We start from the raw sequence: 11975 nt of genomic DNA, 5'->3' as shown, positions 1-11975 counted from the left end.
TGAGCAACACTTTTAGGGGACCCTGAGAAGGATCCAAAACTAGTTATCAAATCAGCTGCACTGACACATTTCACTGCAACTGTCAGTAGGAAATACAGTCTAAACTCCAGTTCTTAAATATCTGCTCCAGTACAGAACCTGTTCCTAGATTTCTGAAGAACAAACCCCCACCATTTGATGCAGAGGCAACTATACTGCCTTGAAACTGATTGAAACTTGAACAAGATCCTGAAAAACTTGACAAGAACAAAGCAACAACTGAGAACAGATCCAGTCCTGCTCATCTCCCATGTAAGAACATTCTGATCATGTCTCAGCATCTGGTCCAGCCTGCAGCAGTTGCCTCCATCTCATTCCTCAGCAACAAATCAGGAAACTTGCTGAAAAACAAGCTAGGAATTCCAAGTGATGCATGGCAGATTCAGCGCTACTTGCCTGAAACATTCTCTGGCAAGATCTGGATGTATTCCACAGTATTTATATCTGAAAGTCCCCCTTCTTCTCCAAAGAATTTAAGAAGAAAACCAACGAAGGAGAATGCAGCAGCTGCCAGCCTGTTGTTGGTCAGTAGGTTCTTCTGAGCACAGGGATAAGCAGGATCCCCGATCCCAGTCTGCTGTCATCATATGGCTCAAGACAGGTCTTTAAATTGACTTGGATTTAAGAGTTAAGGTTTTGATTATGAAAGCCTTCATGTTCCTGTACAAGAACGGAGCATTGTACAGATCCCATCACAGAGACATTCAGCTGATTGTGCAGAGCCAGCATGGCTCAGGTTGTGCTGCTGCCCCAACAGGTCTTGTGTCACCCCTGTCAGTCCACTGCAACTTTGTCTGATCACGGGTTGAGTCCTCTTCCAAAATTCAGTAAGGAATAACTATTATATGCCTGGTGTATCACTTTTTCCTTTTGTAAAACCAGAGGTGGGAGAAAAAAAAAAAGAAATGCCCATTGATCACCAAGATCAAACTCGCAGTTAAACCCCAGGTAATGCTACAAATGATGACTTGCATTTCAATATGAAGAAGAGTGTCAGAGTTGTCTAAAAGAAATGTTCATGTCCAGAAATTGTCCTAGACAAACCACGACCACCTGGAAACGTCTGACCATTCTCCTTGGGAATGTATTTGCCACTGGTGGGTTTGGTTGGTGACAAACCACCTGATCCATGTTGGCCTTGCACCACTGGGCAATGGGTTGGAGAGGCTCACGAGGAGGGATGCCAGCAGTCTTTCCATGTGCTTTACAAGTACAGAAAAGTTAGTTCCATTTGTAGCTCGTTTCTTTCTGTGTTTGTTTTTCTTCCCCCTATGGATTAATTCCCAGTGCTTCCAATTCCACTTGTTCTCAGAAAAGAAAATGATATGGGGGAAGAAAACCCCTGAACAAGCTGAAATGGTAAAAAAAAGAGAGGGAACAAGGAAGGGGAGAGGCAGGAATGCAGAAGTGCAGTCAGTTGGCATATTGTGCATAGAAGCAACTTTTACTCGCTCGATCTGGTGGCACAGTTTGATGGCAGGACCCAGCTTCAGCTCCATGCACTCCTGCACTGTGGGCAGCGTCAGCACAGGAGGGCCTGCCCATCGATGTCCTGGGGAAAGAAACACAGGGAAAACGATTTTGTTTGTGGATTCTGGAAGGCAGAATGCATAAGCAAGTTTGGAGAAGTAAGAAGGGCAGTTTGCCCTAAAAATTAAGTTCTTTTATCCTCTGCTTTTTTCTCCCCCTTTGACATGCCCCTCTCCTTTCCCTGAGATACAACATGGCTTTTCAGGAGTTGTCTAGTATTTCTTCATAGGGTCTCACCTTAACCCTCAGCTTGGGAAAAGCCTCCCAGCTGCTGAAATGAAGGATCACCTAAAAGAACCTCTGCAGAGTCCACAGAGATCTGATCAGTCCCGTTTCATGCCTAAGGAAACTGAAACAAGGGCAGGCTGCAGACACACACCAGAAGACACAGGAGGGAGCTGAACTAAGAAACTGATGCTGGTCCCACTGCCAAGTAAGACCCTTTTCCCCACCCCCTATGGGCCACAATTTGCTTAGCACAAGTTTTTTGTCTGCCTTGCTCCATGCCCTGTACCCAGGTCCACTCAGGACCTGCCTTGCTCCACTGCTGAGTGATCAGGAGAGGGGCCTGGACCACTCAAAGCCTTTGCAATCTGTAATATCCCACAGTCCCAGAATGGTGCAGGCTGGAAAGGACCTCTGCAGGTCGTGTCTTTCCCTCAAGCGTAACTATGCACCAAACTCCATGAACCCGTTAGCCCAGATGAGAAATTTCACAGGGAAGGTCTGTTGGCTTTTTGATCCTCTTCTTAATGAAGAGCCCAAGTTCTCTTTACTCTTTAAATGACTGAGAGGATCAGGCCACAAAACTGCTTTTTACCCTTCAGGGAGGATCAAAGTCTATGCACAGCAACTCACAGCCAACATTACTCCCCAGGACAGCCCTGATTAGGCAGCATTGAACACAAGGAGGATTTAGACACCTGAAGTGCTGCTTTAATCAGGACTGTCCACACTTCAGGTCCATCCTCCACTGAAGGTTGATGGCATGGACCACTGCACCAGGGCTTCACAGGAAAAGCTCCAGTCATCTGTGTATGACTCAAGCCCCTATAAAAACTCTCTGGCAAAGGAGAGACAGGGTTGGCTTCCAAGCCCTAGTGTTGTTCCAGGCTGGTTAACAAATGGCTGGAACTCACTGCGACACAGCGACTGCAGCACCCTACTCTGGAGAATTTCACTCACTCCAGACTCACCCTCCACCTTCTCCCAGCCTCAGCAGCTGGAGTCATCCATGGGGAAGAATCAGACAGCTCAGTGAGCGCTGGCCACACCACTGACCAATTAAACCACATCTGCTTCTTCCTAACTAAAGCTCGTTAGTGCTGCCCTTTACCCTCAGCAGTGGCTGCTACTCATTAGTCAGGGAATGGCTCTTTCCACATAAATTTTACACACTTACACTGGCTTGAGATGAAGAACACATGGTTTCTGCTCCTGCAAACCTATCTGCTAATGGGAGAAGACTGGCATCTCCTAAATTTAGGTCACCTCAAGGCCTGACTGGCAGATCTTCAGAGGAACGTAGTTAGGAATTAGGTGTCTACACACTTGGAACATCAAGGTGTTAATGGCAAAATTCAGACAGCCAGTTTTCAGCTTCAAGCAGCTCTTTTCTGCTTCCCAGGGCAGTAATTTAGAACAGGATGGAACTCATGTGGCCAGGAGAAAGCCTGGTATGTACTGCTACCTCTTTTCACACTGAGGTTCCTACCTATGGGACATCAGTATGGCACCATGGTGGCACCATGGACCTTGGCATGAAAGGACTAAACTTCCTGCCCTCCACAGGAGTTTTGAGTTTCAGGCTCTCTGAGGATCTGGCAAGGCTCTGACTCAATTTCTAAGGGTTTTTATGCCTTGCCAAAATTGGTGTTATAACTTGTCCTGACGGATCTGAAGTCTGGTCATGATCTCTTTACCAAATCCCCAGGCCCAGCCAGCAAGCTGTGATGTGCTGTAACACGAACAGGCACCACAGACACAAAGGCACAAGTGACAAAAAGGACTTCTACCTGCTCCTGAAATATTTTGGCAAGGGGGCACAGTCGGTGAGTTTAATAAACCTCACGACATCAGTCACAGTCCACTCCAGTGGGTTACTGTCCAGGACGAGCTTCTCTTCCTCCTCTTGCTTAACTTCCTGCGAGGAAAAAAAAGTAACAAAGAAGGCCTTTGATGCTGTTTACACCACAACAACACACACTCCAAACTTCAGAAGGCTGAAAATGACTCCTTTATTTTTGGGATGCGTCTCCCTTTTATACTATTTTACACAGACCAATTTGATTGGTGAAACAAAGGCAAACCTCTTCCATCACACTGGTCAGACCAGAGGGACATCAAAAGAAGTCCCTCCTAGGAAAAGGAATGAATAACAAAGTTACAGTTACAAAAACATTTCTCCTGCTTACAGAAAATTCCCTGGGGGAAAAAAAAAATCAGAAAACCAAAACATCTCAGGCATGGAACCATGGCTACAGGCCTTCATAAAGCAAACTGCCTCCTGTGGAGAAGCAGGGCAGGGATGCCCTCCTCAGACCAGCCGGGTTTGGCACTGAGGGTTAACTCGGGCACACACTCACCTCCTTGGCTGGCGTGCCCTTCTCTGCCTCGCTGCAGGAGTGGGGCTGGGGCCTGCGGCTCCGCCGGGCTCTCTCCGTGGCAGGAGGGGGCCTGTCCAGCTCGGCGCTGCTGCGCAGGGTGACCGCCCGCCGCGGCCGGGCCGACGGCACCTCGGCCGACGACGTGTCCGTCTGGTCGTCGCGCAGCTCCGAGCTCGTCTCCTCGCTGCCCGTCTCGTCCTCTGCCGCGTCCGGCTCCTCGTCCTCGCTCTCCTGCACGCACAAACAGCACCCAGGAGGTGGATACAGCAGCAAAGCCAAAGGCACGGGGTCAAGCAGCATTCCCATGGCCGTGCTAGTCTGGGGTAACATTTATTTTAATGGAGTATCTTGGGTTGCAATGCAAGATGTAACCAGAAATATGTATTCATAAACCAAAAACAGTTTTTCTCTTCATTCCTTGTTACTCTGGAGGGGAGAGGGTGCCTTCTTTTAATGGCCCAGCTGTTAAAACCATGCAGGGCAGTGTTTCTTTATCCCTTCCATGACCCATCCACCCTCCAGGGGAATCTGCTGTTCATGGGCCATCCAGGCTCACTGCATGGCTGATACAATTCCAGCATCCCACTGGGAGAGGCTCCACCCAGGGGGAGGAGCCCAGCATTCCCACTTGGATAAAATCTGAGATTTGGAGTATCAGAACTGTCTGTTTGCACTGGATTCCCAGAGGAAAACCAGACCCAGCTCAGCACCACTGGACCTTCAGAGGAAAACTTCACTCTCCTACAGGATCATTGCTCCAACAGAACCACATCTGTCACTCCCGGAGGACTTAACTGGACTGCTACCAACACTGTGACCAACAGGGTGTCAGGCTGAGGTTGTATTCTGACTCTGTCAGTATGGGGTTTTTTCTTTTCTTTTTTTTTTTTTTTTTCCCATTTCCCTCTCCTGTTTTTTTTTATTTTTTGTACTACTACATTTTTATTTTAATATTCCTAGTAAAGAACTGTGATTCCTGTTCCTGTATCTTTGCCTGAAATCCCCTTAATTTCAAAATTATTATAATTTGGAGGGAGGGGGTTTACATTCTCCATTCCAAGAGAAGCTCTGGCTTTTCCCTGGCAGACACCTGTCTTTTCCAAACCAAGACAGAATTAATTCGTTTTCATTTACAGAGCCAAGTGAATTAGCCTTCAATTTAGGTTTGTTACAAAATGCAGAAGAAAAAAAAATAACTATGTGGCAGGAAATTCTTTTTCTCCTCCCAATTAAAGGTCAACAGCAATGACCAACTCATCTGGCATGAAATATTCCTCTCTTGGGCTGGTATCTCAAAACTTGTGGAGCTGCAGATTCGTAGGAGGAGAAATGGAAAATACTAAGAGGATAAAATGAAATTCAGGTTGACCGAGTTGAAATACAATCAGAAACAGGCTTGACTTTAAATTTTCATTGCTTTAAATAAACATTGCTTCAAATTGTTTTGGCTGTTATTGGTTGAATGTTATTTGGCTGAAAAAAGGGACATTTTGGTGCCTTTCAAAAATGTCTAGATATTCAAGATAGCATGCTTTTAGTGACATTTCTGCAGAACTCAGGACAGATGATTTCAGTCAATTTCCCTGCTTTCAGCCCAACACTGAACCGCTGGAGGTGAAGTCCAAAGTTCCATTTGAAGTATTACACCAGATCACTGTTATTTCTGTCACACATGGCTAACAAGCACTCACCAGTGGATGGAAACTGCATTTTGAACTTTATATACACATAACTTGCCCAAATGGCTTTGACAGCTTATCTCTGATCCAAGTGTGAGCAGGCACCCAAGGCCATCTGCTCAGGTCTTGAGTGAAAGAGCAACTTAGACAAAGATGCATTGGCTGAAAGGTTGAAAAACTTGGCTAATGGTTGATTTAGGCTTAACATAAGTTTAAGTTCCTTTGAAGCAGGTATAATGTAAGGAAATGAAGCAGAACTACACCTAAATGAGGACCAAGCCATGAAGATGTAGGCAGTCAAGTGAAAGCTGAATAAAATAACCTACTCTAGCTGAAGTAGAGGAAATTAAAGTAAACCAATTTCATTTCACATTGCACGAAGCAGCAATCACTGGCACTCAGCTAAGGAAGTGAAACCACACATGAGCTCTGTTATTGCCACCATGGGAAAAGCCCCCAGAAAACAGCCCACACAGAACTAAGTCTATTCCAGGTTTAATTTGGACATGAATCTTTGCTGAGGCTCAGATCCTGTTGTATCACACAGCAGACTGGAAATACTGAGCCCTCAAATGCCATACATTTGGGACACAAACCATTTGCTTGTGTGCTAAGGCTTGATGTTGTGAGCCAAAAATATCAGGAATAGTTAATGAAAAAAATAGAATTCCTTGAAACCACAATGGCTGTGACCTATTATTATTTATTACAATACTTGGAGATCTTAGACGTGGATCACAGAGCTCCTCCACTCTGCTAAATGCTGTGCAAAGTATCCAACAGGTTTGTCTGCCTGCTCTTAAGCAAGGAAATAAAACAAAGGGATATTAGGTAGCATGAGCGCCAGTGAGCATTGGGAAGGTGGGAGCAAAAAATCTGCTTGCTACCTTTGAAATGGACAAGGTAAAAAAATCCCCAAAGTGCCCCAATGAAACCAGTCTGACCTTAGAAGAACAGAGCAGCATGGAAGCATCCAAAATAGAAACTGGAAGTGTTCAGGTGTGCTGAGAAGGCCCCCAAAAGGAAAATGCAGAATGGGGGACAAGAAGAAGGCACCAAGAAGTTTTTGCTGATTTATCCCAGTGTGACACAAACCTCTGCAGAGCCTGCAGCATTGGAATCCACAGCTGATGATCTCCTTTTCTTCTGCACAAAGATGGATTTCCGCCTCTTCCTGCGTCTGGCTGGCTTGACATGGCCACTTTTCATGTTGTTATTTTCCCCAATTGGTGGCTTAATGATTTTTTTCCTCTTCCCGTAATAATAAGCTGGAGAAATGAAGCACAATGCCCATTAAAAACTTTAAACATCCAAAGAAGGGAACCTTGGCTTGCTCCTTTCTACAGGTTCAGGGCTGTATTCTAAGTGCAATTTAAACTTTAAAATACATTGATTTGGAAAAAAAAAAAACAAAAACGTACACCATGAATAGGTCATGCTGGACTAGCACAGAGTGTTACAGCTCTTATGTACCCAGATTTATTGATGAAGACTTCAGAATTTTACAATGTGTTTAGGCAGAGCTCAGCAGCAATTTGGAGGGAAAGAGGCAAACAAGTTCCAGATTTGATCCAATGCAGTTCTGTGTGAGGTAACAGTCTCCAACACCCTTCCACTTGCTGAAGTTTTCAGCAGAGAGGGGAAAGGGCCAGCTATCCTCCATCATGTACAGAGGAATGTTTTTTATTACTTTCAACTATTTTGTGGCCCAGGTTGAAATTAAGGATGTGAGAACCCTCTGGCCTCACATTAAATATTTGTATTAAGTGCCTTTTGACATATTCTGGGGATGAAAGACATTCTGTCCTTGACCAGCAAGGGTATCCCAGGACAACTAAAATGCCACTTGGCACCCACGCCAAGTTCATAACTGAACTGAGCCTTTCAACAAATCAATGGAGTCTTGAGGGAGAAATTCATCCAGTCACATAAACCATCAAATCCGAGACAGGACAAGCTCAGCTGGAGCTCCCCCAGCTGCCCTCCTCCAGCTGTCCATTTGATACCAGTGGGAGTCAGAAATCTAGCTCAGGTGTAGACTACGACAGAAACCTATCCCCAGTGATCTCAATATCCCCCTGAGCATGCTCCTCCTTCTACTCTGGCACCAAACTCCAGACAATTGCTTTAGAACAATTATACTGCTTTTTGCAACCTTCGTGGAAGAAGGACAACTCACTTCCACTTTCCTGACCTGTTCAAGAGCCAGTAATACCAGTAATACTGACAACAAAAAGCACTGAACATTAAAAACAGCCTTCCTGAACAGGCAGGGTCATGTTTAAATATTAAACCCTCTGAGCAGAGATTCAGAGCTCCCAAACCTTCCAGCAGCTCAGCACTGTGGTTCTGGCCTGTGCTGGTGTGTATGCCAGAAACTCTTTACCAAGAGGATTCATCTCACCTAACAAAGCTGTCTCAGATGCAGCAAGTTAAAATCTCAGCTTCCCACTGCAGGTTCCTTTTATGTGCCCCTTTTGTTAACTTTAGATACAAAAAAAAGTCAAGGTGTCAAAAAAGGGATGACGTTCAAACAGATGTATTTGGATGGAGTGAGAGGGACAGTTTCCTGGTACAGGATTCTAAGGAAACCTGTGGTGTGGTCTCAGGATTAAGTAACTACTCTTAGATGAGATGAATCCTCATCAGGATTAACATATCACACAACTCGTGCTCTTCACCACACACCATCTCCCACTTCTCTGCTTCCCAGCCAGCGTCAAGAGGCTTTTTTCCAATACTCACTGTACTTGGTTTTGGTGTGGATGGAGCAGTTCTCAGGGCAGACTTCAGCCACAAGCACAGGGCTGAAGAGGTTGGGGCAGCACTCGAGCTTGGCACAGACCCTCCTGCAGAAATCTGCCACCTGGTCCGACGTCCGCACGATCTTCACGGTCGCCCTGTACGTCTTCCCTCTGTACCTAGGCAGGAGTACAGGACCCCACGTCACCCAGCCAGCAAAATCTCCTGTGGTGCTGCAGACCAGACTCCCCTCTACCAGGGAGAGATCCTCCCCAGGGACTTTTGCTAGAGTGTCTCTCTTGAGAATGCAGGCGGAACAGGCCTGCTTTTTTCAGTGGCTCCATTTCAGAGGGACTCAAGGAAGGAAAGGGTGAAATAAATTGAAGGTGTGGACCTAACTTGGGAAGGAATCTATGGGCACACTGAATATATCTGTAGATATGGTAAGAGAAGGAAAAAAAAAATATCAGTAGGCTTGGTGAGGATACTACACAGGATAGCAACCCCTAATTGTGAACTGATGGAAAGTTTTTGGAAGAGGGATGCAGTCTCTCTTCATATATTGACCCATGATCAGATGCTTCTACACCTTGCAGAGCTTTCTGGCCACCACCCTGTGTTTAGACTGAACTCTCTAAGAACCCAGTGCACTTTTGGTTATCTCAATTGCCATCTTTCCTGCACCCATATCACATTCCAGCTCCCAACAATCCCCACGATGGTGCCAGCTGTGGCTATCAGGACACACTCGTTGTGAAGAAGTATATGGGTGAAACGAATATCTCTGCTACCCCAGGACCAGATGACTTCACCACCTGGAGATTTGGGCACTCACTACAAAACCTGAGGAACTCATCAGGAGTCTCTGGAATTATTTAACAGGGCTGCAGCAACAGGCCTTAAAAACTGATTCCTACAGGGAATGCCTGGAGCAGAAACCTGCAATGAAAGGTTTGTCTTAAATTTGCTACGCCACTAAAACATTTATTTCAGTGTTTCATATGGACTGTTTCTGAGTGATAAATGGCTGAAAAAGATACAGTTACATCCCTGCTGTACTACATTTGTAGATGTGAACCCTGGAAAACCAATTATCCCCTTAATTTATTAAACAGCAGCAGCAAGATGTTGTAAACAGTGAGATAAGGTTTTTAAAACATCTCTTACGCATCCTGAGGAATGCAACATGAGAGACAACCACGCCAGAGCCCGTGCTGGCAATACAAACATGCTCAGAGGAGGGAAAAGTAACACACAACAAAAGAAAAAGAGGGAACAACAGTGGAAGAAAGATTACTGGATGGGAGGTAAGGAAAGACAAAGATACAGTCACCAGGAAAAATGAAACAAAGCATTTGTCAGTGTATTAAGATCCGCAGTTTCCTAGCAGCTGCTGATAGATATGGGAGAGGAAGAGAAGGAGGTGGTGAAATAAAGATGTGACCAGAGAGTTAAAACATTCAGACTGCTCTTTCTGAAACAAAGGGGTGAGGGAAAAGGATTTGAAATGTGGCACATGAAGTGTTATGATGGGGAAACCCAAATGAAACTTGGGTCTGAGAACAGCCCAGTTCAACCATCCTCAGATCGCAATTCAAATTATCATCTCAGCATAAAACCTAAACGAGCATTCCCGCAAGGTGCCAGGCTCTGATATCCCATTTGGTGCCAAGACAATCCTGGATTCATTCACCTGAATGCATGAGTGACTCAATGACCCAACTTTTCACACACCCTGAAAGATCTGGATCGATGATGTAAAAGGGAAAAAAAGTGCTCCTTTCAGGTACGGAGCACTGTTATGATCCCAGTTTCCTTATGAAACAGCTGCAGGGGCAGGCTGGCTGAGGAGGGCTTGGCAATACCTAATACCAAAACCACCAACCACCACAGGCACTTAAATGCATCTACTTATGAAAGTTTCATATTTATTTTCAATGTGTTTGAAAAGGCTCCTGCACTTATTACTGCTCCAGGAGCCATTAAAGTTTAATGACAGGCTGGATCGTTTGGTCAGTGAGTCTGTGTCAGGCTGTGCTGCTTTCACCTGGACCCAAAAAACTCTGCTTAGACTAAATCAGCACTTCCAGACAAGTACCAGCCTCGAGGGTCCCTACACTGGAAATAAACGCCACAGGGAGCACCTGTAGCTACACCTCATGTGCCTATGCCTCATTTTATGTCTGGATGCATCTGAATTTAACTCACATTTATTTGTCCTTGTTCTGACTTTCACCACTAGGATGAAATGACTGCATCTGGTTTTGTTTCCCTGCAAAAGCACTCTAATCAAATTGCCTCTTGATCTTCTTTCTTATAAGCTAAGAAAGCTGCCTGATGGGTATTATTCAAGGATGGCTGACTTTTTCTAACTGTGTGCTTCCTATTGTGTTTGGCTGCCCAGGAAGGACCCATTGTACTACAGTGCCTGCTGAAAGAAAAAGATGAAACTAGGAAAATGAACAACTGACTGATTTCATAGTCTGCTTTGAATGCAACACACATTTTAATTAACAGAGAGGATGGCAAAATGGAGATCTCCATGACTGCAGCAATCAGTCTCAATAAACCCAAGGTGTTGGTACTAGCCACAGCAATATTTTTTAAACCATTTTGGTCTTGGCAGCACCGCTTTCAACTATAAACCAGGTTCTACTAATATTTTCCATATTCCTCACACACTAAAGATTTTTAACACAGGCACCACCAAATGTAATCTCAGCTGCTTCAAGGACAGCCATGTGGAAGGAGCTCCTTTGTTAGAAAATCTTTTCCATTAACATCTCTCAAAAAGTTACCAACTACTGATGCTCCTATTTATGTTTTTATACTAGGGCTCTCAATCACTTGCAAGCAGCAAGTATCTGCATGCACAGCATGGCAGAAATGGAGACTTGGAAAATTGCTGTGTCAAGGATAATATTTTCAGTTTTCTTAGAAATGGCTGTTCTTTTTTAAAAAAGGTTTTTCAGCTAAAACCAAAGGAATTTTTCATTCCTCTTCCCCCTTCTCTGCCCTCAGATCCCAAATTCAGAGAAAACCTTAAGGCTGGAACTATTTCCATGAAAAATACACTTGCTGATCCATGCGCAAAATATTGAATGAACAGCACTTTGCAATAGAATTCGTCTGTTGAAGCTCCCTAAAATAGATCAGAGGTCCATGAGAACACAGTGCCTTCTAGAAGCTCCAGTTAAGAGACTGCTGTGTGATGACACAGAAAGTCTTGTGCTGAAAAACTTCAAACAGCAACAACATTGAGAACCTCATTTTCAAAAGTCCCATTCTAAGGTGCTCTGACAATTCTTGAGACTAATTTGAACAACTCAGTAGATAATAGTCTCAATTTCCTTTTGGGGAACTAAAAACTCCTTTCTAT

General features: G+C 44.7%; 1 protein-coding gene across 1 annotated transcript in view; it reads right to left on the bottom strand.

Moving 5' to 3' along the window:
* Positions 1–841: 841 nt before the first annotated feature.
* The window catches only part of SFMBT2 (Scm like with four mbt domains 2), a 101472-nt gene continuing 90338 nt past the window's right edge, over positions 842–11975 (bottom strand). The window contains 8 exon segments of the mRNA XM_066318853.1: positions 842–1478; positions 1481–1567; positions 1570–1591; positions 3585–3613; positions 3616–3712; positions 4155–4406; positions 6950–7122; positions 8600–8775. Of these exon segments, the coding sequence (XP_066174950.1) occupies positions 1453–1478; positions 1481–1567; positions 1570–1591; positions 3585–3613; positions 3616–3712; positions 4155–4406; positions 6950–7122; positions 8600–8775 (862 nt within the window). The 3' untranslated portion in view covers positions 842–1452.

This window comes from Sylvia atricapilla, chromosome 5 (assembly GCF_009819655.1).
Source record: "Sylvia atricapilla isolate bSylAtr1 chromosome 5, bSylAtr1.pri, whole genome shotgun sequence".
Lineage (NCBI taxonomy): Eukaryota > Metazoa > Chordata > Aves > Passeriformes > Sylviidae > Sylvia > Sylvia atricapilla.
This window is presented reverse-complemented; position numbering and strand designations above follow the sequence as displayed.